Source organism: Giraffa tippelskirchi, chromosome 13, assembly GCF_054371585.1.
Source record: "Giraffa tippelskirchi isolate mGirTip1 chromosome 13, T2T-mGirTip1v1.2.pri, whole genome shotgun sequence".
NCBI lineage: Eukaryota > Metazoa > Chordata > Mammalia > Artiodactyla > Giraffidae > Giraffa > Giraffa tippelskirchi.
Window position 1 is genome coordinate 16,122,832 of NC_137287.1, and position 25,826 is coordinate 16,148,657.

Here is a 25,826-nt window from a genome sequence, read left to right on the forward strand (position 1 = left end):
TTAGCGGAGCAAGAAGAGGGCTGGAGGGAGGTGTGAGGCTGGAGGAGTCCGCTGCAGCCAGATTGAGAAGGAGCAAGGGCCGGGAGGTCCCAGGGAACACAGAAGGTTGGGAAGGTCAGGAGGTTGTGGTCAGAGAGTGGAAGATGGGGTATGAGGTTTGAAAGGTAAAGCGGCTCTGGGTGATGGCAAAGAGTCAGGAGTGGCTGTGATTGGGGAGGGGGCGGAGTGTCCATGCCTCCAGGACAACGGCAGGGCTCAGGGATGTGAGGAAAACCAGTCAGGGCCTTGTCAGCATCAGTCTCAAGATGGATGGGACCCGACAGGGAGGAGCATCAGTTGCCTGGGATGTGGGGGAATGGGCTGCCACCACTGGGGGGCGCTGCAAAGGAACCTTGTCCTGGCTAGGCAGATGCCACCCGCCCTTCTTTTCCTTCTCTTCCAGTGGCCTTCTGCATGGTTCCTTGGCTGGTGCTGATACTTCCCTGGGAGTTGGTCCCTGGTGGCCCTGTGCATGGGCACGGCTGAGAAGGCAGGGTATAGGAAGGGGAAGCCCCTTTGGTTTCTGTAACACAGCCGGGGCCCAGCAGGGAAACCCCATGGGTCCTAAAAGGAAAGTGGCAGCAGTGGGCTTGGGGGAAGACCAAGAAACCCCATCTTCTCCTTGAAGATGGGAAATCCAGGGTGGGGCTGAGGGCAGAGCAACGCTGGAACGGAGATCTGTAACCAGCCCTGACAGCCGTCTACAGAGCAGAAACACCAGGGCAATTCAGGGACCTGGCCAAGCCCTGACCCTGACCTCACAGAACCCCAACCTGGCCATGGGCTGAGCCCTGACTCTGCTCATTCACTGAGCTCTCAAACCGGCCCAAGCCTGAGCCCTGACCTGAGTCACCCAAGCGGGCGGGACATTGGCCGCAGACTGAAGTTTGTGCCCCGTCTGGTCTGAGCTCTGAGCCCAACCCTGACTGGTCCCATGCAGGGCCCCCACGTCATTGATAGCTCTGACCCCAAACACAGACAGAGCCAGGGCGTTGACCCCAGATGAAGTTCCAAGTCTGGCCCTAGACCAAGTCCTGATCAAAGTTATAGCCTGAGCGCTAATCCTAGATCTGATTCTGGCTGAAGTCTGAGCTTGGCCCTGAATGAACCTGTTCTCATCCCGCCCTGACCCTGACTACAGACTGAACCCTTGACTCTTCCCAGACTGAGACCCTGCCTCCTCACACAAAGCCCCATCCCAGCCACCCACTGAATCCTGACTTCCCTGGCACTCCCTCGCTCAGCTATCTGGTAAACCAGGAGAGCATAAGGATGACTCAAAACCCCAAGTCCCTCTAATGGGCAATCCCCTTACCTGGCCATCCGTCTTTTGAAGGACAATGGACTGGTGATGGCACTGGGATGGTGGTGACAAAGAAGAGAAACAGGAGGGGGGCAGGAGTCTCTGGGACCTACCAGCAAGCAGAGTGGGGCGGCTCACCCAAGAGTGGGGAAGTAAGGGGATGGCTGGACTGTAGAGTGCAGCAGGGAGTCAGGAGCTGAGATTGACCGAAACCCCAGCTTCCCGCCACCCCCACTGCACCTCCCACCCTCTCTGGGAAGGGAAATTACATTTCCCCATTTTAGCAAGGGGTGGTGATGAGGGAGGACTCAGTGAACACAAAGCCGAAAGTAGAAGCAGGACGGAAAGTGAAACTGAGCGCAGCCCCCAGTATAAGACTCCCCCTGCCCGGGAGATGGCTGTCCAAGGAGGCTGGGCCCCGCCATGGGCCAGATGGCAGGCGACCTTGGCTGGCGTGAGTTTAAGGCCAGGGCTGGGGGCAGAGGGGTGGGGGCTTGGCTGAGACTGGGCAGAGGATGGGTAAACTTGACCACTGTGGATGGGGGCCAAGGGCTGAGGGGCTACTCTGTGGCCAAGACTAAGGAAACAGGCTGAGCAACTAACACACACACACACACACACACACACACACACAAGGATATAGGACACAGCTGGCTGAAGGATGGGAATGAGATAGGCATAACTTGAGGAGAGGGGCTGGGGCAAAGGCTAGGGCTGGGCAGAGGGTGGGGCAGGTTGGCTGGCATGAATGAGGGGACAGGAATAGAAGAGAGGAAATTTGGTGAGAGCTGGGCTGAAGATGGGAAGACCTGACTGGCATGAATGAGGAAAACTGGGCAGGCAGTTTGACCAGGATCAGGGCCAGGCAGATAAACTAAGCATTTATTTGGGATGAATGAGCCCCTGCTCAGTCAGCTTGGCTGAGAACTGGGACTGGCTAGAGGAAGGACAGAAGGAGCAGGGGCCAAGGAGTCAGCAGCCTTACTGGGTCAAGGGTGTGCAGTTTGAAGCTTGGAAGGAGGTTCAAGCTACTGTGGGTGATTGAAGGACTCAGGTTGGAACCAGGGCTATAGGCATAGGAGCTGATGGGAGGGTCAGGGTAGGGACCAAGGGCTGGAAGATAGGGACAGAACCCTCAAAGACTGGGTCCAAAACCCCAGTATTGGCTGCAGAGGGGAAGGAGAAGCCAAGGGAAGGGTCTGGGGGCTTCAGAGTCCAAGCAGAAAGCAGGAGGTCAGCAGGAAATGGCACAGCTCCGTTCTGAGTGGGCAATATATGGAACTAGGAAGGACCTCACTCTGTCTTAAGTATCCAGGGTGTCAGAGTGGCCCCCAAGCCACGGAGCCTGAATGCTGGAGATTAGAGACAAGACCCACCATCTCTGGAAGTCCATGGGGGTAGCGGAAGCACCCAGAAGTTCCCCTTAGTCTTTATTGAGAGGACATTTCAAGGAGCAGAGCTCAGGGTTTGGAGATCGAGAACAGATAGGAAAGAGGCAGGGAGAGAAGAGGGAGTCAAGAATAGACTTCGACTTAGTAAGCAGTTTTGGTTTGGGTTTCGAGTAGAGTTGTGCAACTGCCTAGGGATTGCTAGATTTCCTCTCCCTGAAGAAGAAACTGCCCTCTTCCCAGAGCTCCAGCCCCACTGCCCCTCTTCCTTCTTTCCAGGAAATGCAGGGCAGGAGGCACTTTCAGAGATCAGCCCATCTGACTCCCCCATTTTACAGATGGGAGCCCAAGGCACAGAGATCAGAGGTGGCTTGCTCAAGGGAAGAACCCGATTGAGAAACAGGGCTGCTGCCTCCCATTCCAGGTCCTTCTCCCTCTCCTGGGAGCCCTGTTTCTCCCACACTGCAGAGTGATCTACCTGCCTTGGAGGAGGCTGGACCCATCTGTCTTTCTGACTCCCTGAGAGAGAGCCTTCAGCATCACCAGCCCTCCCCTGGGGTCCTGGTTCAGGCCATCCAAGCCGCCTGGCTAAGCCCGGGGAATCATTGGCAGAATAGACTGTGCCCACTGCGGTGGAGGTGGTGGCCTTCCTCTGAGGTCCCTGGGGAAAGCACTCAGGCTCTGCATTTGGGCCAACCTGGATGCCAGTCCTGGTCCGTTCACCCTCTGGCAAGTCACCCTCCATCAAGTCACCCTCCCTGAGCCTCACTTTGAGAATAATAGCACCCAGTCTGCCTCACACCCTTGTGCAGTTTGTGCCCTGAGGAAGACACTTGCCCAAGGGAGTTAGTGGCGATCAAGATGCAGCCCAAGCTTTGCTTCAAAAGTGGGCACTCTGCACCAGGCTGTGTGTACCTGGGGAAGGGGTATTTTCCTTTCATTGAACGGAGATGCATGCGTGCGTGCATGTGTGCCAAGCTGCTTCAGTTGTGTCCGATTCTGTGCGACTCTATGGGCTGTAGCCCCCCAGGCTCCTCTGTCCGTGGGATTCTCCAGGCAAGAATACTGGAGTGGGTTGCCATGCCTTCCTCCAGGGGATCTTCCTGACCCAGGGATCGAACATGAGTCTCTTATGTCTCCTGCATTGGCAAGCAGTTCTTTACCACTTGCACCACCTGGGAAGCCCACAAGAGATGCCATATGGTGTCTCAATAGCTCATTAGTGGTTTTGAGGGGTCAGTGGGATGACACATAGCGCGTTCCTGTAGCACAGGCTCAGAAAAGGCACGGTCCCTTCCTTCCTTCACCCAAGTTCTCCTCAAGCTCGCCCCTCATCTTGTCCACTCCCCTCCCCCATCTCTCCAGGGCTCAGCCTTTTGCTGCTCTTCTTGCTTCTGGCTCGAGCTGGTGTCTGGGGATTCCCGAGGCCCCCGGGGAGGCCCCCCCTGAGCCTGCAGGAGTTGCAGAGGGAGTTCAAGGTCAGCCTGCAGCTCGCCAGGAAGCTGCTCTCCGCTGTTCGGGTCCAGGCTCATCACTTTGTGAGTTTCCCTAATGCAGCTGGCTCTGGGGATGGGAAGATCCCCAATCCCTTGGACCCCCACTTACAGACCTTGTCCCATAGGCTGAATCTCATCTGCCAGGAGTGAACCTTGACCTCCTGCCCCTGGGAGAGCAGCTCCCCAACGTTTCCACGACCTTCCAGGCCTGGCGTGGCCTCTCTGTGAGTGGGGGACTGGTGAGGTGGGGCAGGCAAACTGGCAATAAGGCTGGTCTGGGTCCATGGAGATAAAGTCCACTGAATTGAAGATGGATTTGGGGATAAATTGGAGGAGAGCATCTGGATGAGGCTGGATAGGTCACTGAGTATAAAGATGAGGCTGAAATAAAGAAATGGCATTAGGAAGATTGAGAATGAAGCTGAGCAAGGACAGAGGCCGGAATGGGAATAGAACAGGATTGGGGATAGAGATTAGTAGGGAGGAGGCATGCAGTTGTTATGACGAGTGAGAATGGTGAGAGGTTAGGAATGGGAAGAGGTTGGAAATGAGTGGAAATGAAGTGGGAGACACAGTAAATCTGAGGATTGCTGGTGAAGATGGGAATGGAATAGGGGTGGGTAGAGTTGGAGATTGGATGGAGATCCAGTGACAGTGAGGCTGGACACATGGAAGAGGGACGGCACTGGGATAAGAACGGGAATAAGGATGGGAAAGAAGTTGGAGACAGAATAAAAACAAGCGAGAAGATGGAGCTGGGATGGGATGGTAGAGAGGGAATGGAATGGGGTTGTAGATAAACAGTGACAGGAGGATGGAGATGCGGTTAGGGGTCAGAGATGAGTTTGGGCATAAGACTGAAAATGAGGTTGGGAAAGGAGCTAGGATAGAGATCAGAGACCATGGAGATAGGAACGGTGATGAGCACAAGAAAGAAGTACGGATGGAGATGGGGTTAAGGATGAGAATAGATATGGAGGGACTTCCCTGGTGGTCCAGTGGTTACGACTCCATGCTTCCACTGCAGGGGGTGTAGGCTCACTCCCTGGTTGGGGAACTAAGATCCTGCATGCGTGGTGTGGCCAAAAAAAAAAAAAAGCTCTACCAAGAATAGATTTGGTGATGAAATGGAGACCAGAGTTGTGTTGGGGATGGGACCCAGAGAGAGATGAGGTGGGTTGAAAGTGGACCCTTGGCCTGCAGGCCTTTCCTGATGCCTCCCTCCCCTGCCACAGGACCCAGAACGACTCTGCTTCCTCTCTCTGACACTTCGTCCCTTCCATACCCTGTTGGGAGGGCTGGGGAGACAGGAGTTCTGGACCAGTTCAGAGACGATGCAACTTCAGGCCACGAGGTTGGATCTCCGAGATTTGCAGCAGCATCTTCGCTTCCAGGTAGAGTGTCCATCCACCCTCCTCCACCCCCAGAGACCAACACACAAAACTAAGGCTCACTGGCTCCCTTTTTTTTTTTTGTACTTTTTTTTCATTGGCTTTCTTTTAAAACACTGCCCCTGCCCAGACATAGGGTGTCTGGAAGGAGATGCTCTGTGTGTGTTTGCGTGTGTGTGAGAGTGTGTGTGTAGGTGCACTAGGCCCTGGCTCTGTCCCCCGAATCTCTGCCTTCTCTTGGGGTCTTGGTCTTAAATGAGAGAAGCCAGGACAGCACCTGGCATCAGCAGGTCCTGCAGCCAATTAGGTTCCTTTCTCTCTCATCCTCTGACATCACCAGATTTTCTTGAACATTTCAAAGGGAAATAGGAATTTTATCCTTAATAAAAGAACAGAAAAGGAAGACAGCATAAAAACTAACCAGATCACCTTTATGTCCACTTCTGATCCTAAGACGACCCTTGAGAGAGGACCTTCCGGCTCCCTGGTGGCCTAGTGGGACTCCTACTAAGCCTCTTAGGACTCCAGACTTTCACTCCTGGGGACCAGGTTCAATCCCTGGTTGGAGATTGAACATCCTTCAAACCCTGGACCACAACCAAAAAAAAGAAAAAAGAGAGAGAAAGAGAGGACCTTCCAGAACCCCCAGTCCCCAGGGCAATCCTGGGAGAGTGACAGCCTGATCTGTGAACTCCGTCTTGCCTTGTGACTTCCAATTTTTTTTTTGAACCAAAAAAGGAATCAGGCAGTTCCCATGAAACGATGACATCATGGAAGATGTGAAGTAGGGGTTGTCCAGGGAAATCTTAACCTTGTGGTCTCTGATGTCACTCTACACCATGGGGCCCAGAAAGAGATAAGGTTTCACTTGGGGTCCCAGGCTGGCCATTCTCTGACCCCCTGGGCCTCTCCTTGCAGGTGCTGGCTGCAGGATTCAACCTTCCTGAAGAGCATGAGAATGAGGAGGAAAAAGGACTGCTCCCAGGGGCTCTGGGCACCCCCTTGCAGATATCTGCCCAGGTATCCTGGTCCCGGTTCCTCTACACCTACCGGTTGCTACACTCCCTGGAACTTGTCTTGTCTCGGACCGTGCGGGACTTGCTGCTGCTCTCCCGGGCCGGGAACTCAGTCCAGGCCTTGGGGTTCCCCACACCCAGCTTCCAGCCCTGATGGAGTGACCTCTTAGCTGAACCCATTAGGACTTGAGGACTGGAGTCTGGGCCATCAGACAGCCTCCAGCTCATTTGCCTTAGACAAGGCACAACCCCATCCCAAACCCTACCCAATAACTTAAGGCCCCTCCAGTCCTTGTCAGATATTTATTTCTTAGGTATTTATTTATTGTTTAGAAAAATGAAGGTTTATTTATTGTTTTGGGGGCTTGCTAGTCATCCTCAGACTAGGCCACCATGCTGTCTAATAAAGCACTCCCACCCTCTCTCTGCCTTGGTTTCTTTCCAGAGAAGGGGTGCCTGACACCCCAAGGGGCCCTGGTGCAGAGGCTGCAGCTTTTGGCCACCCAGGACTCCTCTCTGCTTCTCCATTTTGGGGGTTTTTGGCCCACCTTCTCCCACTCTGGCTTGTTCAGCTGGTGGTTGCCATAGTAACCAGCAGAGTTCCTGGACTCAGCTCCCTTTCTAGAAGTTCCAGGCAACCAGCATGCTTCCCTTTGATTGCAAATGGAGCTCCACAGTCCCTCCTGACACTTTCCTCCAGGCTGGCTTCAACCTCAGAGGTTTGGTTCCTCCTCCACAGTGCCGAGGGCCTGGTGGGGGACAGGGTTGGGGAGAGCAAAGAGTGGCCGTCCGAGAGGGAAGGCCGTGGGGAGAACTGTCTCTGTCTTCACTCGGTCATCTGAGCAGCCAAGATAGATTTAGGAGGCAGGCAAGGCAGGCCCTCAGAAAGAGGCAACCCCAGCAGGGCAGAGGTCCGTCAGCCACACTGGAGAGGCAGACTCCTTAAGTTCATGGTTCTCGCTGGCATTCGGTTCTGTCTGCTCTATGGACGACACACGCAGCAACTCAGGCCTGGGGGGGTGGGGGGGCGGTGAAAAGGACTCATCCAAAGTGGCAAAGGGAGTCAGGCTGAGCAGGGTTCAACCCAGCCATCCCAGCAAGCCTTGCTCGGCGCCTGGCTCCTGGGGCCTCGAATCCTGGTCATTGGGGCTTTGGCTGGCCCAGCCGGGCTCGCAGTTCCTGCATCATGCCTGGATGTGCCAGGCCAAACCTGCAGATGGAAGACAGGCCGTGGGGAGCTGGCCTCCAGGTGCTGTCGGCCTCTTCCCCAGGGCGGCTGGGTCACCCCACCCGGTGCTCACCCCTGTCCCAGGGGACTTCTCCTGGCTGGCAGTGGAGTCCCTTCAGGCCTGGGGGGCCTTGGCTCCAGCAGCTGTTCTGGCTGGATTCTCTGCTCTGGGGCTGATGGCTCCTCCTCAGGTGAGGGGCTGGGAGGCTCCTCGGGTGGCTCAGGGACCAGGGTCCGTCGGAAAGAGGGCCGGGAGCGGCGCTGCGAGGAGCTGCGGGACAAGAATACCCGGCTCCTCGAGACAGAGACGTCCAGGCGGGACCCGGGGAGCAGGGCCTATAGGGAAGAGGGCACAGGGTACCACGGGGCCGGCTACCGCTTTCGGATTTTGCTCCGTCCCGCCCTGGACCCTACCCGGAGCGCTCACCTCACCCCACTTGCCGTGAGCATCCTGTCCAGCACTCCCGTCAGCCTGCCCTCGTGGTCCAGGCTCAGCCTCCACAGGGTCCTCATTGGTCAACTGGTCCTCCAGGCCTTGGACATCCTCCAGGCCTTGGACATCCTCCAGGCCTTCTGGATCAGTCTCCGCGGCCTCTGCCTTTTGGCCTCCGGTCACCCCGGCATCCTCCACGTCAAGGGGCCTTTGTGGTTTTCCCTCCTCGGGGTGCTGGTTCCCACACTGCCCCTCACCACTCTGCCCCTGCTCCCTCACTCGCCATCCCGCAGCCTCTCGTTCCCACAGTGCCTGCGAGCCCAAGAGAAAGTCATCCACCCCACAGATTCCTTCTGCCCCTGCTGATTCCCCCAGCCCCGCTGGTTCTCCCTCTGGCTCACCCTCCAGGGTAGCCTCAGGAGCCTCTGCTTGGCTACCTTGGTCAGGAACCTCCTCCTCGGCTGAGCCCTCCAGGCCAAACTCCTGCCCCCTTCTCTTCTCTCCCTCTGCAGCCTCCACCAGCTCCTCACCTCTGTGAGCTTCCTCTCTCCCTTCCGAATCCCTACCTCTCCCAAAGGCATCCCCAGCCTCTCTTTCGGGCCCTTCCCCAGGCCCAAGGGCCCCTCCATCCAAAGCTGCCTTATCCTCCACCATCTTGGCAGCCAAAGAATTTGCCTCTGGGCCCTCACTGCTCTGGGGGCTCACAGCCTCCGCTTCCAGCCTCCAGCCTCTCCTGGAGGTTCTGTCCTCCCCGCAGGGCCCAGGGGCCTCCACCTCCTCCTCTTGGGTTTCTCTGGTGTCTGACTCTCCCAGGAACTGGCTGGTCCCTGCTTCTGCCCCGTGCCTTCTGCCCTGCTCCTGGTTCTCAGCTCCCGGGGCCTCCCCCTCCTCTGCTCCATGCCAGGCTTCCTTCCACTCCCCACCTGCCTCTGGGATCGCTGGTTGTGCCAACTCTTGGCCTCCTGCAGCCTCCACCACGGATGCCTGGCCTCTTATAGCCTCCTCCTCCCACTCTTCAGCATCTCCTTTTTCCTCCTGGGCATCGTCGCTCTCCACATCCTTTCTTCTGTTTTCCCAAGCTTCAGCCACAGAGCTGTTAGGCTTCACATGCCCCACATGCCTGGGATATTCCTGCAGGCTCCTCTCTGTCTCCTCTCTGCTCAGGGCTAGAATGCTCTGAAGCGCTTCTTTACCCACCTGCCCTTCCTCAAGTTGCTCTGTTGGGGTCTGGGGGCCTCCCATCAGCTCAGGTTCTTGGCCTTCAGTGACCCTGTGCTCAAGGCCACCCCGCTCCCCCTCCAATGCTTCATCCCCTGTCTGAGTCTCTTCCTCCCCCCTCCCCTCACTGAACTGCTGGGGCCTGGCCTCTGGGGTTGCCTCCAAGTCAGCATCTCCTTTAGCCTCATTGGCTACTTTGTCCTGGGGCAGCTCAGCCTCTGCAGCCGAGCAACTCTCCTTCTGCTCCTCAGCCTCCTCTGTTTGTACTACCTCCTTGAGACTGGCTTGACCAGCCTTGACCTCTGAGTCTTGCCTCCCCACGGCCTCTTCCTCAGCCCTATCTGCCTGGCCCTCAAAGCCCTCCCTTACCTCCCCCACTGACCTCTGACCTTCCTCAGCCTCCCTCCCTGCTGCCTGGCCTTTGGCTTCTTCTTCCACTCTCCCGCTTCCTAGGACCCGGGTCTGTTCAGGGAACAGGCTCGCTTCGGTCTCTCTATTCTCATCCATCTCCTCCTCCTGGTCTCTCTTGGAGGTCTCCTCTAGGGCCCAGACTCTCCCAGTACCCACTGGGATCCTTTCTCCTGGGACTGCCCCATATTCTGTCTCCTCGACTCCTGGGAGGTCAGCCTCCTCCCTGCCCGAGGCTTCCCCATCCTCAGATTCTGCCCCTGGCTCCTGCGTCCCCTGTGCCCTTGTGCTTCGGCCACACCTGACCACTATCACCCCTTCTTCCCTCCCAGCCCCTTTGGCCCCAGGGCCCTGGATCTCCTCTGCGGCTGCCTCACTGACCACCTGCTCTGACTCCTTGCCATCCCCTGCCACCTTGTGCCCATCAGCACCGGCCTTCCCCTCAGGCTCCTTGTGCCAGGTCCGCTCTGACTCCACCCCTCCGGCCACCCCTGGCTCTGCTGCCCTGACCTCTTCCTCCTCCCGTTCCCATGTTCTCAGTGTCTCCTCTCTCTTCACTTCCTGCTCATCATGCTCCTGGCTCTCCAGAGCTTGGCTCCTCCTATCCTGACCAGCCTCAGACCCTGCCTCAGACTTCTTTCTGGCCTCCAAGGGGATACCTGAATCCCGGCATCTGATGGCTTCGGCAGCCTCCCAGTCCTCAGTGTCTTGCCTCTCCGCTTGAGACCCACAGGAGCTGCCTTCTCCCCGACCCCAGGTCTGTTCTGTGGCTGAGCTTTCCTCCCAGCATCTTCCAGTCTCTCCAGGCTGTCTCAGCCCTCCATTCTCCTTGCTTTGACTGCCTCCAAGACCCTCCAGGGCCTCCTGGGCTTCCTCTTCCACCTTCCCCAGGGGCCTTCCTGCAGCCACCTCCCTCAGTTCCTCAGCTGCACATGCCTCCTTCCTCTCTACAGTGGGGACTTCATCTCCTATAAGGTAGGAAACAAAGGTGCTGAGAGACTCCTAGAAAAAAAGAGGGAGGGAGACAAAAGGCATTAAGGGGAGGCCCAAGCCCTCTCCCTGGGGGCCCTGGGCCAAAAGAACTCAGGATAAGAAAGAGGAGTTCTAGGATCAGGGGGAAGGAGGATGATAGGATCTGCAGAAGGAGTAGGAAAGGGCCTAGATGAGAGGTCTGTGGATGTGTTTGTGGGGATTAGGGGACTGAAATCCAGAGAAGATTGGGCTAACAGGCTGCCTGATCCTAGGGAAGGAATCTGGGTCTGAGGAAAGACTCAAAGGGAGAAAGGAAGGTGAGGCCCCAGAGAGCAGGGTGAAAGTCTCTGGCATCTCTATGCCCCTCTCACCAGTGCCCCGCTCAAGGCCTGATGCAGCCCAGGGAGATGTAGCCGGAGGAAATCCATCCTGTCTGTCTCTGTCTGTGGGTCCAGAAAACTGATAATGACTGTCCCCACCCACCGAACCAGTCTTCCCCAGGACCCAAGACACTTCCTCTTCCCCTGTCTCTTCCTGACGTATCCCCACCCCAAGCCCTGCCCACAGATGCTTCCAGCGCACGTTGGGAAATAGGTGTCTATCACATAAGGAACTCAGATGTGCATTCGGACTTAGAGGGCAAGGGAGGAAGACCGAAAGGGAAAAGTGGGAGCCGGAGACCTCAGAATTGGGGTCTGCTAAGGCGGTATGGGGCAACTGCAGCTCAAGTGACTCAGGTCTTGTATTTACACCTCGGCCATTTCCGTCTCCCCCCAAAGCCACAGCCTCTCGGTGAGAGGAAGCTGGGGTTTGTGGTTCCTGTTTTGCCTGGGGACAAGGAGTAGGAGTGAGCAGGGGGCTGGTAAGAGCTCTGGTTTCTCATTTCAGGGTCATTAATGCTTCCCCAAGAGGAAGAAAGAGCTGGATTGGTGGCTCCAATGCCCATTTGCTCATCTGTAGTCATTCTTGCAAAACGAAACTTGGCTACACTTTGTATTGTGGCTATTCACGTCTACCTCCCACCTTCCTTTGAGTTCCTTGAAGGAGGAGGCCATGTATGACATGTTGCTGAGTTTTCTAGAGCCCAGTATCGGTAGTAGGATCCTGTTTTTCATTGGTTGAGTGATCTGGGGAGCAGACCAAAGGGGGTACATTTCAAACAGCAAGTCTGAGGGCCTGGTGGGGAAAAAGAGCTGGGAGAGATGGGCACTGACTGTTGCAAGCCCACAAGAGAGATTAGCAGGGGAAGGACGTGGTGAAGAAAATGCAGGATGCTGCTTTACCACCTAAAGGAAGGTAAGAGAATAATTGGTCCTTATTTGGGACTACATGAAATGACTTTAATCTACACCTCGTCCTCTATCCCCTCCCGGAGCCTCACTTTCCAAATTTTCAATGAGAGGAACTAGATGAGATTGCAGACTCAGAATCTCGGGCCTCAGAATCATTTTGTCTAAGCACCCTTAATGCAGGCAGGAATCTGCAGCCAGCTCAGCCAGCTCCCCTGCCCCTGGTGCTCTATTTCTTAATGCCGAGTTTCTAGAGTCACCTTTAGGTCTGATGTTGTATGATCATCAGTAGCTTTCCTTTTTTGTTTTCTCATCTGTAAAATCAGGGTTGAACTACCTTGGTTCTAAGATAAATTAAGAAAAGAGTTCTCTTAACCACCTTGGATACTGCCAAGAGATAATTCATGAAATCTTTTTAGGTGGGTGCTATCTTTACTTACAGTTTCTAAAGCAATCTAAAGGCAACAGATAGGAATAAGAATGATGCGAAGCCGCTGCCTTTGTTGTCAGCCAGAAACAGTCTGGGATAGCTGTGTGGCCATATTTGTTTCTGGCAGTTGCAGGCCGTGAGAGGAGCTGAAGCCGTTGGCAGCCATGACTAGTGCTGGCGCGACGTTCAAGGCCTTGGGCGCTGCTACCTAACATCATGGCTTTTCTTGCTTATCCTATGCACACCAGTTTTAAACCGGTGGTTCCAGGGTTCTCCCAGCCTCTATCTCTCCTACGCCCCGAAGCTGGGAAGATCTAAAACGAAGGCAGAGAGAAGACCCGGAAGTGGTGAGGAGCTTGAGGCACGTGATGAGGGACCCACCGGTGCTATCACGTGACTGTCTGTTTAAGGGTGCCGGTGCGAAATGTTCAGCTGCTCTTAAAGGTATAGGCTGCAGGGCCCCCTGCTTTAGAGGGCGCGGGGGCAAAGTCCGACAGCAGGGCGTGGTGGGGCGTGCGAGGGCGGGAGATAGAGCCCAGGGTTAGGGTCGTGGCTCGCGGGGCGTGAGTGCAGCGGAGGAGTCGGAGCTGGGACGGCAATGGGGCGTTGATCCCTCTTACCTGTCTCAGACCCTCATCCGTCCCATTGGAGCCAACTTTAAACTTTCACTGACTTCGAACTCCCGGGGGGACCAGAACTTGATGCCATGGGAGGCTGTGCGGGCTCGCCGCGGCGCCTTTCGAATTCCGAGGGTGAGTATAGCCGCCGACCCTCACGGGATTGACTTCCTCTGTCCTCGTAAGGTACCTGACAGGCTCGGGCGCTGGTCGGTCCCGGGAGAATATTCGTGGGACCATCGTGCACCTGAGACTGGAGTGGGGATCATGCCCTCTTTTTCTCCCCCTTTCAGAGGAGGAGGCAGACCCGGCACCTCGGCCTCCGCTGCAGGACAGTCAGGGCGCCCATTGGAAGAACGCGGTGGGCTTCTGGTGAGTGGCCTGAATAAGTAAAAAGGGGGTAGGAAGAGGGAGGCAACAAGAGGAAAGAGGAAAGAGAGTTGAGCTTCAGAAAAGGAGCTGAATTCACAAAATATTTTTGTTGTTTGTTGTTTTAGTCGCTAAGTCGAGATTCTTTTGCAACCCAGTGAATGTAGCCTTCCAGGCAGGCTCCTTTGCCGGCGGGATTTTCCAGCAAGAATACTGGAGTGGATTGCCATTTGCTTCTCCAGGGGATCTTTCCCACCTAGGGATGGAACCCACATTTCCTGCCTTGGCAGGCGGATTCTTTACCACTGAGCCACCAGGGAAGGTTTTTTTTTTTTTGCCCTGAGGTCAACTGTAAATTTTCCACATTTCACTCATTCACTTTCACCTTTTGGTCAGATCCGCATATCACCTGGAGGGTTATTTTCTTCTAGTTTTTACTACAATCAACTCAGCCTTTAAATTTGTAAATACGTGTATTTTTTAAAAGAAAAATGTAAGTCAGTATTCTGGATGGAAAGCCAGTATTTTCTTAATGCACTTTTGAATAAATGCATCACTAACTTTTAAAAGTCATCTGTCTACCTCCTGAAATCATTCAAACACTGAGTCTTGGGAGATAATTTTAGCATTAACTTAAACATCAAGGGGGCTTCCCCGGTGGCTCAGCAGTACAGAATCCACCTGCCAAGCAGGAGAACTAGGTTCAGTCCCTGGGTCGGGAAGAACCCCTGGAGAAGGAAATGGCAACCCACCCCAGTATCCTTACCTGGAAAATCCCACGGACAGAGGAGCCTGGCGGGCTACAGTCCAGGCGTCGCAGAGTCAGACACAACTTGGTAGTGTTTACAACAACAGCAACAAGCATCAGGGACTTGGGTAGCAGGTTGGATTGGAAGTGAGGCTTCTCTCTCTGAGCCTCAGTTTCTCAGCAGTAAAATGGGAGGAGCAGCAGTACCACTTCGTAGGCTTGTGAAAAGGACACATGAAATTCTATTGCTGTGCCCTGTTCCCTACCCATCACTGACAGCAGCTGTGGGAGATGAGAGTAAGTGAACAAGATCCTTCATATATCATAAAGGGTATTATCTTGTTTTGATCTCTACATCACTCTGTGAGATAGTCAGCAGGGAAATTTGTGCCCCTATTTTACACATGACTCGACTGAGGCCACTCAAGTAGGAAGTGGCATACTTGGGACCTGAACATAGTCCTTTGGGTTTCAAGCCCCCAGGATCTTTCTACTGTACCACAGTTGGAGACAGTGGATCCGTGGATGAGAAATGCCCCAAGAACTGAGTCATGGTGGGAGCTTGGAGGAGAGAATCATCAAGGATGACTTCCTTCTCTTCCTGGGAGAGGTCTCGGAGATTAGATATGAACCTAAGTTTGTCATCCCGAGGCCTGTATTTCGAACCCTCCCACCACATGGGCTTGTGGTCTGAAGACAGGAAAAAGAAGACATGGGAAAGGGGGAGGTTTGGTGCTAGGACGGTGGATAGATTGTAGTCCTAAATAGAGGTTATGATCTATTCTCATTTGTCAAGTGTATCTCAATAAAACTGGGGGTGGGGGATCTGTCCTGCTCACTCCAGGATCTTGGGCCTCTGCAACAACTTCTCTTATGTGGTGATGCTCAGCGCTGCCCATGACATCCTTAGTCACCAGAGAACACCTGGGAATCAGAGCCATGTAAGTGACCCTCTCTACCACCACCACATTGAGGCCCTCTGGGAAGATGAGGGACTCACCTTGGGCAGAGACCCACTTGAAACACTCATGGAATGGGGTGGCTAAGGGGTGAGGCAAGATGGCTAAAGTTCCCAGACCTCAGAGCAGTAATGGCCTTTAAGAATCAATTGGTATGGCCTTCCCTGGTGGCTCTGTGGTAAAGAATTGGCCTGCCAGTGCAGGAGACAAGGGTTCAATCCCTGATCTGAGAAGATCCCACATGCCGCAGAGCTACAGCTATTGAGCCTGTGCTCTGGAGCCCAGGAGCTGCAACTATTGAGCCTGTGGGCCGCCACTCCTGAATGCTGAGTGCCCTAGAGCCCCTGCTCCACAACCAGAGGGGCTACCACAGTGAGAAGCCTGCCCACTGCAACTAGAGAGTAGCCCCTACTTGCCACAACTAGAAAAAAGACTGAGCAACAATGAAGGCCCAGCACAGCCAAAAATAAATAAAATGTAAAGCTTTTTTTTTTTTAGAAAAGAATCAGTTGGTTTCTTGCAAACCAATTGCAAACTCAAATGTTGGCTGGGTGGGACTACGGTCTAAAGCATGGTTTTTTAACCCCAGCATTGTTGACATTTTGGGCTGGATAATTCTTTGTTGAGTGACTTTCCTATGGATCATACGATGTTTAACAGCATCTCTGGCCTCTACCCACTGGACACTAATAGAATGTCCCTGACCCTCCAGTTGATGACAACCAAGAATGTCTCCTGCTGCTGCTGCTAAATCGCTTCAGTCGTGTCCAACTCTGTGCGACCCCATAGATGGCAGCCCATCAGGCTTCGCCGTCCCTGGGATTCTCCAGGCAAGAATACTGGAGTGGATTGCCATTTCCTTCTCCAGTGCATGAAAGGGAAAAGTGAAAGTGAAGTCGCTCAGTCGTGTCCGACTCTTAGCGACCCCATGGACTGTAGCCTACCAGGCTCCTCCGTCCATGGGATTTTCCAGGCAAGAGTACTGGAGTGGGGTGCCATTGCCTTCTCCGAGAATGTCTCCAGACATGACCAAATGTTCCCTGGAGGGTATAATCACCTTTGGTTGAGAACCTCTTGTGTATCCTGAGCTGGAGGAGACAGGCCTAAGAGGGGCAGCTACCATCTTGCAGGTTCAACAGGGAATTTGGTCCAAGATCAAATTTTTCTGGAAACATAGGTTTTTAAAATGAAAATTGCCAAGTGTGTTACCCAAATAAAGTCCATTTACAGGGCCCTCTTTGGCACGTTGATCATTAATTTGAGACTCCTGTGGAAAAGTGAGGTCTTAAGAGGCCAGGGCTGACCCAAGGACATCCTTCAAGTCAGAGCAGAGCTGGGAATGGAACCAGGCCTTGTTTGTCTGCCCTCCTGCCTCCCTGGGTGAAAAACTTTCTTCTCTCCCATCAGGTGGACCCAGACCCAACGCCCACTTCCCACAATAGCTCATCTCGATTTGACTGCAACCCTGTCTCCACAGCAGTGAGTACCCATCTGGTCTTCCCCTTCCCCTTCCTCTGGGTCTATAGATCCCACTCACTCAGAACCCAGCACCCATGATTCTAATCATTAAGGCTGCCATCTACTGAGCACTTCCTGTGTGCAGCAGGATTAGCTTATTGAATCCATATAGCAGTACTGTGAGTTAGGCTCTATAATTATCTCCATTTTCTAAATAAACTGAAACTCAGAGAATGTGAATACTGAACCCATAGCTCAGGAGCAGCAGAGCTGGGACTGGGATCCAGACCTGTGTTTGTAGCCTGTCTAACCAGGTTTCTGTCTTTTCCTGGCCACTGGGTTGGGAGGCTTGTCCCTGGGAAGGTCTGGGGTCTCATTCGATTCTCTGATCCCAGGCGGTGCTTCTGGCCGACATCCTTCCCACCCTCGTCATCAAATTGCTGGCTCCTCTTGGCCTTCATCTGCTGCCCTACAGGTCTGGGTGTGGGTGGCGGGAAGAAAGGCAGGTGGGGTCTGTGAGTGGGGAGGCGGGGAGGGCTGGGGAGCTGAGAGTCGTAGCTGACCATCCCCGTCCCCCACCTCCCTTCAGCCCCCGGGTGCTCACCAGTGGGATCTGTGCTGCGGGAAGCTTCCTCCTAGTTGCCTTTTCTCATTCGGTGACGATCAGCCTGTGTGGTGAGTGGGAGGTTTTATGTCAAGTGGGGGGTTCAAAGGCCCCAAAACAGACAGGGTAGTCTCCCCAACTTCCCAGAGGAGAAAGATCATTTTTTGTAACCCTCAGACACCTGCTAAGACTGTCACGGTAGGAGATGGGAGATGAGGTCAATCTGGAGGGATAGGTAGGAGAGATGGGAGAAAATGGACAGAATAGATGGAGATCGAGATGAGCAGTCACCAAGAGTTTGTGATGGAGGTGGAGGAGGCATCAAGGACAGGGAATTCTTGAGAATTCCCTGGCGGTCCAGTGGTTAGGACTCAGCGCTTTCATTGCTGTGGCCCAGGTTGGAAAACTGGTTGGGGAACTAAGATCCTGGAAGCTGCACGTCTAGCCAAAACAAACAAAAAGAATGAGTTCTTGCTCTTGGTTTGATAGCTGGGTGGGTGGAGGGTGCCATTCCCTATGAGGGGACGTACAGAGGAAGTGGCTTGGTTCTACTTCACATCTGGAGCCCAGCCTATCCAAGGGAGCTGTTTTTATTTATTTGATTTTTGGCTGTGTGGGGTCTTCCTTGTGGCATGAGGGCTTTCTCTAGTTTGCGGCATGTGAGGTCTTCTCTAGTTGTAGCTTGGTGTTCTCTTGTTGCGGAGTATGAAGTTAGTTGCTTGGCATCATGTGGGATCTTAGTTCCCTGACCAGGGATTGAACCCACATCCCCTACATTGGAAGGCGGATTCTAAACCACTGGATCACCAGGGAAGTCCCAAGAGATCTCTTTTCAGCCCCTCTATGTGGATGCAGAGGAGGCTGTGGCCACACCTGCTTAGGGGATTGAGGCTGTCGGGAAAAGGCTAGGTGTGGCCACTGCCATGCTTGTCCCCCCCCAGGTGTGGTCTTGGCTAGCATCTCTTCAGGTCTGGGAGAAGTGACCTTCCTCTCCCTCACTGCCTTCTACCCCAGGTAAGCAGGCAGAGCAGGGAGTGAGGGGAGACGGGGGTCCTGCTGCTGGCTTTGGTCCTGCCTAGTGCTACTCTGTTCTCCTTTTCAGGGCCGTGATCTCCTGCTGGTCCTCAGGTACTGGGGGAGCAGGGCTGCTAGGGGCACTGTCTTACCTGGGCCTCACACAGGCTGGCCTCTCTCCCCAGCACACCCTGCTGTCCATGCTGGGTATCCCCACCCTGCTGCTGGCCAGGTAAGCGGCCCTGGGCTGGGAGGAAGAGGGATTCGAGGAGCAAGAACTTGACTGTGATCCCGATCTTCAGATCCCTACAGCCAAGTGGGAGGATGTGTGTTCTGGTCTCTGACAGGCCTGGGTTTGAATTCTGGAGCCTGCTCCTTGTTAGCTGTGTTATATGGGACAAGTTGCTTTGCATCTCTGACCCTCAGTTTTCCTGCAGGTGGACTCTGTTCATTTTGTGTGTATTTTCATGTGTGTTAGGAAAACATTTTCATTGGTCGATCAAACCTGTGATTTCACAGATGATCGCTTAGGACCAGGCCATGTAGAAAAAGGGAATCAATTGAAAGGGAAATACTAAGTGAAAAATAAGATATTCAGGAGAGATATAGACATGGCAAATATTATGAAGGCAAAACATGAGTGACTGAACTTTCGGAAGTTTTGGTCTAGTACAGGATGAGCACATCATAAATGGAAGCTGGAGCGATTATTGGGACTTCCCTGTGGCTCAGTGCTCAAGAATCCACCTGCCAATGCAGGAAACGCGGGTTCGATCCCTGGGTGGGGAAGATCCCCTGGAGAAGGAAATGGCAACCCACTCCAGTATTCTTGCCTGAGAAATCCCATGGACAGAGGAGCCTGGCGGGCTACAGTTCATGGGGTCATAAAGACTGTGAGATGACTTGGTGACTAAACAAGAGTGATTATTAGAAAAATAACAAGAAGGCAGAGCTGACATGCTTGTTGTGAGCCAAGAGTCAAAATGAGGGCCTGTGGATTAGAAACAACAAGGATATACATATAAGCTCTAAAGAAAGAAGCATTTTTGCACAGTTGGAGGCTCTCTGGCCGGGTTTGAGGTGTCTTGGAGGAGAGGAGGAATGATGGGGGCTCTCCTGGGAAGGAGCGGCCTTTCCAGCCCAACAGAGGCTCTTCAATCTTCTCATTCTGTCCATTTCTAGCTATTTCTTGTTGCTCACGTCTCCTGAGCCACAGGATCCCGGAGGGGGAGAGGATTCGGACACAGCAGCTCGGCAGCCCCTGATTAACAACGAGGCCTCAGAGTCGAAGCCAGGTAGGAGACTCAGGAGCCCCTCAGAGCGGCGGTCAGTTTCCCTCTCTGGGTTTCAGTCTTTTCCTTTCTACTGTGGGCAGTTTGGAGGGGACGTGGATGGGCATGTCGGTTATGATGAGAGCCAATCACATTCATCTATTCAAGAAACACTCATCTTTGGGACTTCCCTGGCAGTCCAGTGGTTCAGACTCTGCGCTTCCAATGCAAGGGGCATGGGTTCAGTTCCTGGTCAGGGAACTAACTTTCCATATGCCGTGCAGTATGGCCAAAAAAATTAATCAAGTACTATGTGTTGTGTCACTTGTGAACAAATAACCAGATCAGAAACTCCTTTTCACATGTTGTTGATAAGTATTAGAAGAGCATAACAGAGTGATGTGGCTGGAAATGACATGGTGGGAAGGAGAGGGGTTCTACTTAGAGAAGGTGCTCATCGAAGGCCTTTTTGAGGACATCTCATTGGGCTGAAATATGAAAGTCAAGGAGTCAGCTCTGTGTACATCAGGGTGAATAGGTTCCAGGCAGAGGGACTAGCAAGTGTTAAGGCCTTGCGGTGGGAATGAGCTTGGATGTTCAAAGAAACAGAAAGACGGGCCCAGTGTGGCTGGGGGCAGGGCCCTGTATACCACCATCAAGCTGTAAGCTGTACAGGGACCTCCCTGATGGTCCAGTGGTTAAGACTCTGCCTTCCAATGCAAATTGGCACGGGTTCAATCCCTGGTCAGGGAATTAAGATCCCACATGCTGAACTGTGTGGCAGCAAAAGAAAAAAAAGGCTATACGGGAGTCATGAAAAAGTCTTTTATCTGGGTACTTTTTTTTTTTAAATCATGGTAATATCCATACCATGAAGTTTACCAGTTTAACCATATTGAATTGTACAGTTAGTGGCCTGTGTGCATTCACACTATAGTGTTGGCTGGTTGAGTCCTGCACACCAGCACCCCTTTTTCTGAGTCAAGGTGCTGACCTCACCTGCCCTTCTCTCCCTGCCACCCTGCAGGCTCTGGCTCACCCCTCTCCCTTCAGGAAAGGTGGACCGTGTTTAAGGTACAGACGGTGGCTGTGGCGTGTCCCCCTCAGCCAGCGTTCATCACCCGCCTCCCACTCACGTCTCCTGACTTTTCCAGGGCCTGTTGCACTACATCGTCCCCTTGGTACTGGTTTACTTTGCTGAGTATTTCATCAACCAGGGACTTGTGAGTGAGGGCTGCCAGGAGGGGTGTGGGAACAGTGATGGAGGTGGGGACTCACACGGCCCTGTCCATCTCCCCTGTCTGCTCTTTGCTGCAGTTTGAACTCCTCTTCTTCCGGAACACGTTCCTGACTCATGCTCAGCAGTACCGCTGGTGAGAAGTGTGGGGGTGGGTGGCAGGACCGGCACGGGGCTGGGGGCGCCCCTTGATGATAAGGACTGGGGTTGGGAGGGGCTGCCCTGCCGAGGAGGCACCAGAGGGGCTTCCTCCTTCTCCATGCCCCATCGAAGGTACCAGATGCTGTACCAGGCCGGCGTCTTTGCCTCCCGCTCCTCCCTCCGCTGCTGTCGCATCCGCCGCACGTGTGTCCTGGCCTTGCTGCAGGTACTGAGCTCCTGGCCCTCACTCTCCTCCTCCCTTGGCTCCCAGCTTCCCCAGGTTCCGTCATTTCCCTTCCTCAGCAGGGGTTATTGATTGCATCCCATCATGTTCTAATCATGGGGAACGGAGGCCATCAGGGGTCTATGTAAGATGCATGGCCTCAGGTGCCCAGCAAACCCCAGTGCAGATCCCAGCTTCTATACTCAGTAGCTGTGTGATTTAGGGCAGGTCTCTGAACTAATCTTGAACCTCAGTTTCCTCATCTGTAAACCGGGCATGGTTGTAAGAAATGGAAATGTGAAGCATGAAAGAGCGAGATTGTGTATCATGTCTTAATCAGTTAGATGGCTGTTTACCCAAGCCTCATGCAAAGAGACAGACTTCCAAAGAATGTTTCTAACAATCAGAAAACCTCCTGTTCTTTTATCCTGAATGGTTACATAGAACCAGTGAGTTTGTGAGTAAAGCAGGTTGTTTATCTCAAGACTGGTGAGCAAATTCATGGCAAAGGTCATGTAAGTGATTAAGCTTTAAATGAGCAAAAACACCTTTCCATACAACAATTTTAATGAAAGGAGTTTTACGTAACCAGCAATCATGTTTCATTGTCATGCAATTAAAGCCACTGAAGGTAACTAATAAACCTTCGACTTGTTTTTTAGAAGAAAACATGATTTTAAACATTCATGTCTTTTTATTTGTTGCTAAATGGCAGAGTTCTTGGTCAAACAAAAATAAGTCCTTATTGTGTGCTCAGCTGCTCAGTCGTGTCCAACTGTTTGCGATCCCATGGACTGTAGCCTGCCCGTTTGCTCTGTCTAGGGGATTTTTTCCAGGCAAGAGTACTGGAGCGAGTTGCCATTTCCTTCTCCAGGGGATCTTCCAAAACCCAGTGATTAAATCCACATCTCCTGCTTGGCAGACGGATTCTTTACCACTGAGCCATCAGGGAAGCCCAAAACAAGTGGTTGGCAACTCCAAATTATTTTAATATCCCTCTGGACCATGCTCTTGGGAATAGAAAGAAAGAAAGAAAGTGAAGTTGCTCAGTCGTGTCTGACTCTTTGAGAGTCCATGGACTGTAGCCTGCCAGACTCTTCCGTCCATGAAATTTTCCAGGCAAGGATACTGGAGTGGGTTGCCATTTTCCTTCTCCGGGAGATCTTCCCTACCTAGGGATTGAACCTGGGTCTCTGCAGGCAGACTCTTTACTCTCTGAGCCACCAAGGAAGCCCAGAAGGGCATATAAAAAGGTGACCTTTAAAATAAACCTCACAAAGGTCCATCTAGTCAAAGTTATGGTTTTTCCAGTAGTCATTTATGGATGTGAGAGTTGGACTATAAAGAAAGCTGAGCACTAAAGAATTGATGCTTTTGAACTGTTGTGTTGGAGAAGACTCTTGAGAGTCCCTTGGACTGCAAGGAGATCCAACCAGTCCATCCTAAAGGAAATCAGTCCTGAATATTCATTGGAAGGACTGATGCTGAAGCTAAAACTCCAATGCTTTGGCCACCTGATGTGAATAACTGATTCACTGGAAAAGACCCTGATGCTGGGAAAGATTGAAGGCGGGAGGCGAAGGGGAAGACAGAGGATGAGATGGTTGGATGGCATCACTGATGTGATGGACATGAGTTTGAGTAGGCTCCGGGAGTTGGTGAGGGACAGGGAAGCCTGGTGTGCTGCAGTCTATAGGGTCTCAAAGAGTCGGACACGACTGAGTGGCTGAATATACAGGAAAGCCCTTTGCCCTTTTTAATAACTTTAACTCACTTCTATGATGACAAGGTACAGAATTAGAATAGATTATACTTTAATGTTAAGTCAACTGCATGCAAATATCCTCTCAGTTTCTTCCTTATTTATTTAAACAGTACTGCCAGCCCAGGGCTTTGTACTTGCCAAATTCCGAATTGTATCAGTTCCTAACTCAGGATTCTTCGTTAGATGCCAGTGAAATGAGTCGCTTATGATTTTTGCTATAATTTAAACAAGGCCACTTCATAGAATTAGCAGCGTATAACCGTTTGATTCCATTACAGAAAGCATCTGGCCTTGATGTGCCAGATGAATGTGTCTGCAATATTGGTGAATGGTGTCTGAACACACCAGGGTGTGTTCTTTTAGATGCAGATCTCTGATCCCGCCTCTGGCTTCCTGAATTAGAACCTCTGAGGGCAAGGCCTGTGTAGGTAACAAAACCCACAGGTGATCTGTATGTATGGGCTTGGCCAAAAAGTTCGTTTGGGTTTCCCCATGCCGTCGTAGGGAAAACCTCGAATGACCTTTTTGGCCAACCCAATACATTAAGCATGTGAAGCACTGGGGTGGCCTACAGACTGGGGAGGCAAACTTACGTCCCACTGGGTCAGTAGGATGCCCTGAAGGACTAGGGCACGGAGGAAGGGACCTACACCCTTGGGTGAGGTCAACAAGCCTTCCTAGAAGGCAAGGGAACATCTAAGCCCCGGTTTCTCAATCTCGGCTTTATTGGCATTTTGGGCCTGGATGGTTCTTCGTTGTTAGGCTGCCCTGGGAGCCATAGGATGTTGAGCAGCGTCCCTGGCCTCTGCCCACTCCAGGCCCATAGCACCCTCTCTCCCCAGGTGTAACAGCCAGTAACATCTCTGGATGTTGCCACATGTCCCATAGGCGGCAGAGTCATGCCCATTTGAGAACCTCTGTTCTCACTTAGCCTCTGGTTGGTAAAATCGGGGGGAGGGGAGACCTCTCCACTCAGGGAGCCTTTGGGAGGAGGAATGAGATCATGGGAGTGAGAGTGGCCTTGATCCAAGCTGAGCTGTGAACAGTGGTGACTAGGAGAGCCCAAGTGGGGGACCGCAGACTAGCATCCCAGATGGTGGGAGTGACATGGGCACAGGGAGGAGGGGAGGAGACCCCCAGGGTCCAAGCTGCTGGGAAGCAGTAGGGAGAATGTCTCCCCCAGATCCCATGGTCCGATAGGCCAGCTGGGTGTTGGAATTTGGTCCCCGCCTGTCAGCCCTCACCTTCATCAGCATTCTCCCAGAACCAGGACCACTGGACAGGACAGCACCTCCCTTCTTGCCCTCCTCTGGTCCCAGGTTCATCCCTCTCCTCTCCCTGCACCCACAGTGCCTCAACCTGGCCTTCCTGCTGCTGGACGTGTGGCTGAGCTTCCTGCCGAGCATCTACCTTGTCTTCCTGATCATTGTGTATGAGGGGCTCCTAGGGGGTGCGGCCTACGTGAACACCTTTCACAACATTGCCCTGGAGGTCAGCACCAGCCAGGCGAGGGCTGTGGGTGGGCGGCCTCTCTGGGAAAAGTCCCAAGTAGGGGTGTTGAGGACTGAAGCCTTACCCTTGCTCCCCACCCTCCCCAGACCAGCGATGAGCACCGGGAATTTGCCATGGCAACCGCCTGCATCTCCGACACCTTAGGGATCTCACTCTCAGGGCTCCTGGCCCTGCCTCTGCATGACTTCCTCTGCCAACTCTCCTGACATTCTGACTCCTTGGGATAAAGGACACGCTGACCTGGGCCTCTACTGATAGGTGGGCAGGTTGTATTGACCCCATGCCCACCCAGATCCCATCTATGAGGTCTATCCCCAGCCTTCCCTACATGGCTGGGTTGTAGAAAAGTGCTGAGGCCCCATTCCCCTTGGATGGAGGGGCAGCAATTTTTCTACCACTACCAAGCTGGTTTCGGGGAGTTTCTTGCCATTAGGCCCTCAGAATAAATGCCTATTTTATCAATTGACTCTTGTGCCATTTTTCTCTCTGAAAGCATTTCCTGGGACTTCCCTGGTAGTCCAGTGGTTAAGACTTCACCTTCCAATGCAAGGGTTGGGGGTTCGATCCCTGGTTGGGGAGATAAGATCCCACATGCCTCTTGGGCAAAAAACTAAAACATAAAACAGAAGCAATATTGTAACAAATTCAATAAAGACTTTAAAAAACAAAACCATTTTCTTCTGTTTATAAAAATAGTAAGTTCACTATGGAATATATATAGGAGAGTGTAAAGGAAGCACTTCAGCAAATTGTCTAGTCTTTGAGGCTTTATTTGTTAATTCCTTTATTCATTTACTCATTCATTCACTGTGTGGGACAATCTGTATACCTTTTCTTCTGCCAACATATAAGTTTCCAAACCTACAGAGGCTGAAAGAACTGGCACAATGAGTACTGTTGTGTGCACCACCTGGCTTCTGCAGTGAATGTTTTGTTCCGTTTGCTTTGTCATGTTGCCAACCTTCCAGACACATCTAACCTTTCCTTAGTTCAACTTAGTTTTGTGATGTATTTCAAAGAAAGAGGGTGACTACAAAACATCTCCCTCTAAATGCTTCAACATGCACAGTTTTACCTAGAATCCTGTCTTGTTTACAGTCCTTTTTCAAGGTATTGTTTATATACAGTAAAACGCACAAATCTGTTACATATTTTCAAAGTAACTGAGGTTGACTTCGCAGTATTTCCCACACTTCATTATTACTGTCTCTACCATATTTGCTATACCTGTGCATAACAATACTTTATTAAGATTTTTCATTAAAGCAACTAACTTTTAATAAAATTTGGTTATTTT

General features: G+C 52.7%; 3 protein-coding genes across 14 annotated transcripts; 2 read left to right on the forward strand and 1 right to left on the reverse strand.

The window, feature by feature from the left end:
* Positions 1-1,643: 1,643 nt before the first annotated feature.
* IL27 (interleukin 27) lies at positions 1,644-7,055 on the forward strand. Its single transcript, XM_081553230.1, has 5 exons — positions 1,644-1,796; positions 4,096-4,268; positions 4,352-4,450; positions 5,462-5,620; positions 6,536-7,055. The coding sequence occupies exons 1-5, from the start codon at positions 1,766-1,768 to the stop codon at positions 6,785-6,787; spliced, it is 714 nt and encodes a 237-aa protein (XP_081409356.1). The 5' UTR covers positions 1,644-1,765; the 3' UTR covers positions 6,788-7,055.
* Positions 6,929-11,333, reverse strand: APOBR (apolipoprotein B receptor). Its single transcript, XM_081553215.1, has 4 exons — positions 11,264-11,333; positions 8,289-10,922; positions 7,935-8,197; positions 6,929-7,843 (listed from the first exon to the last, which is right to left on the reverse strand). The coding sequence occupies exons 1-4, from the start codon at positions 11,318-11,320 to the stop codon at positions 7,774-7,776; spliced, it is 3,024 nt and encodes a 1,007-aa protein (XP_081409341.1). The 5' UTR covers positions 11,321-11,333; the 3' UTR covers positions 6,929-7,773.
* CLN3 (CLN3 lysosomal/endosomal transmembrane protein, battenin) lies at positions 10,442-24,995 on the forward strand. Of its 12 annotated transcripts, none has more exons than XM_081553226.1 (18): positions 11,707-12,188; positions 12,860-13,055; positions 13,241-13,363; positions 13,522-13,600; positions 14,530-14,642; positions 15,190-15,286; positions 16,712-16,783; positions 17,158-17,237; positions 17,352-17,437; positions 18,308-18,380; positions 18,469-18,612; positions 19,563-19,675; positions 20,679-20,725; positions 20,806-20,874; positions 20,969-21,024; positions 21,162-21,255; positions 24,368-24,508; positions 24,616-24,995. In XM_081553226.1, exons 6-18 carry the CDS (start codon positions 15,227-15,229, stop codon positions 24,733-24,735), a joined length of 1,155 nt encoding a protein of 384 aa, XP_081409352.1. In that variant the 5' UTR covers positions 11,707-12,188; positions 12,860-13,055; positions 13,241-13,363; positions 13,522-13,600; positions 14,530-14,642; positions 15,190-15,226; the 3' UTR covers positions 24,736-24,995. The 12 variants fall into 12 exon arrangements, with proteins under 12 accessions (XP_081409349.1, XP_081409352.1, XP_081409351.1 ...); XM_081553225.1 differs by lacking the exon at positions 14,530-14,642 and adding an exon at positions 16,017-16,134; XM_081553229.1 differs by having other exon boundaries at positions 12,860-12,958.
* The last annotated feature ends 831 nt before the right edge of the window (positions 24,996-25,826 follow it).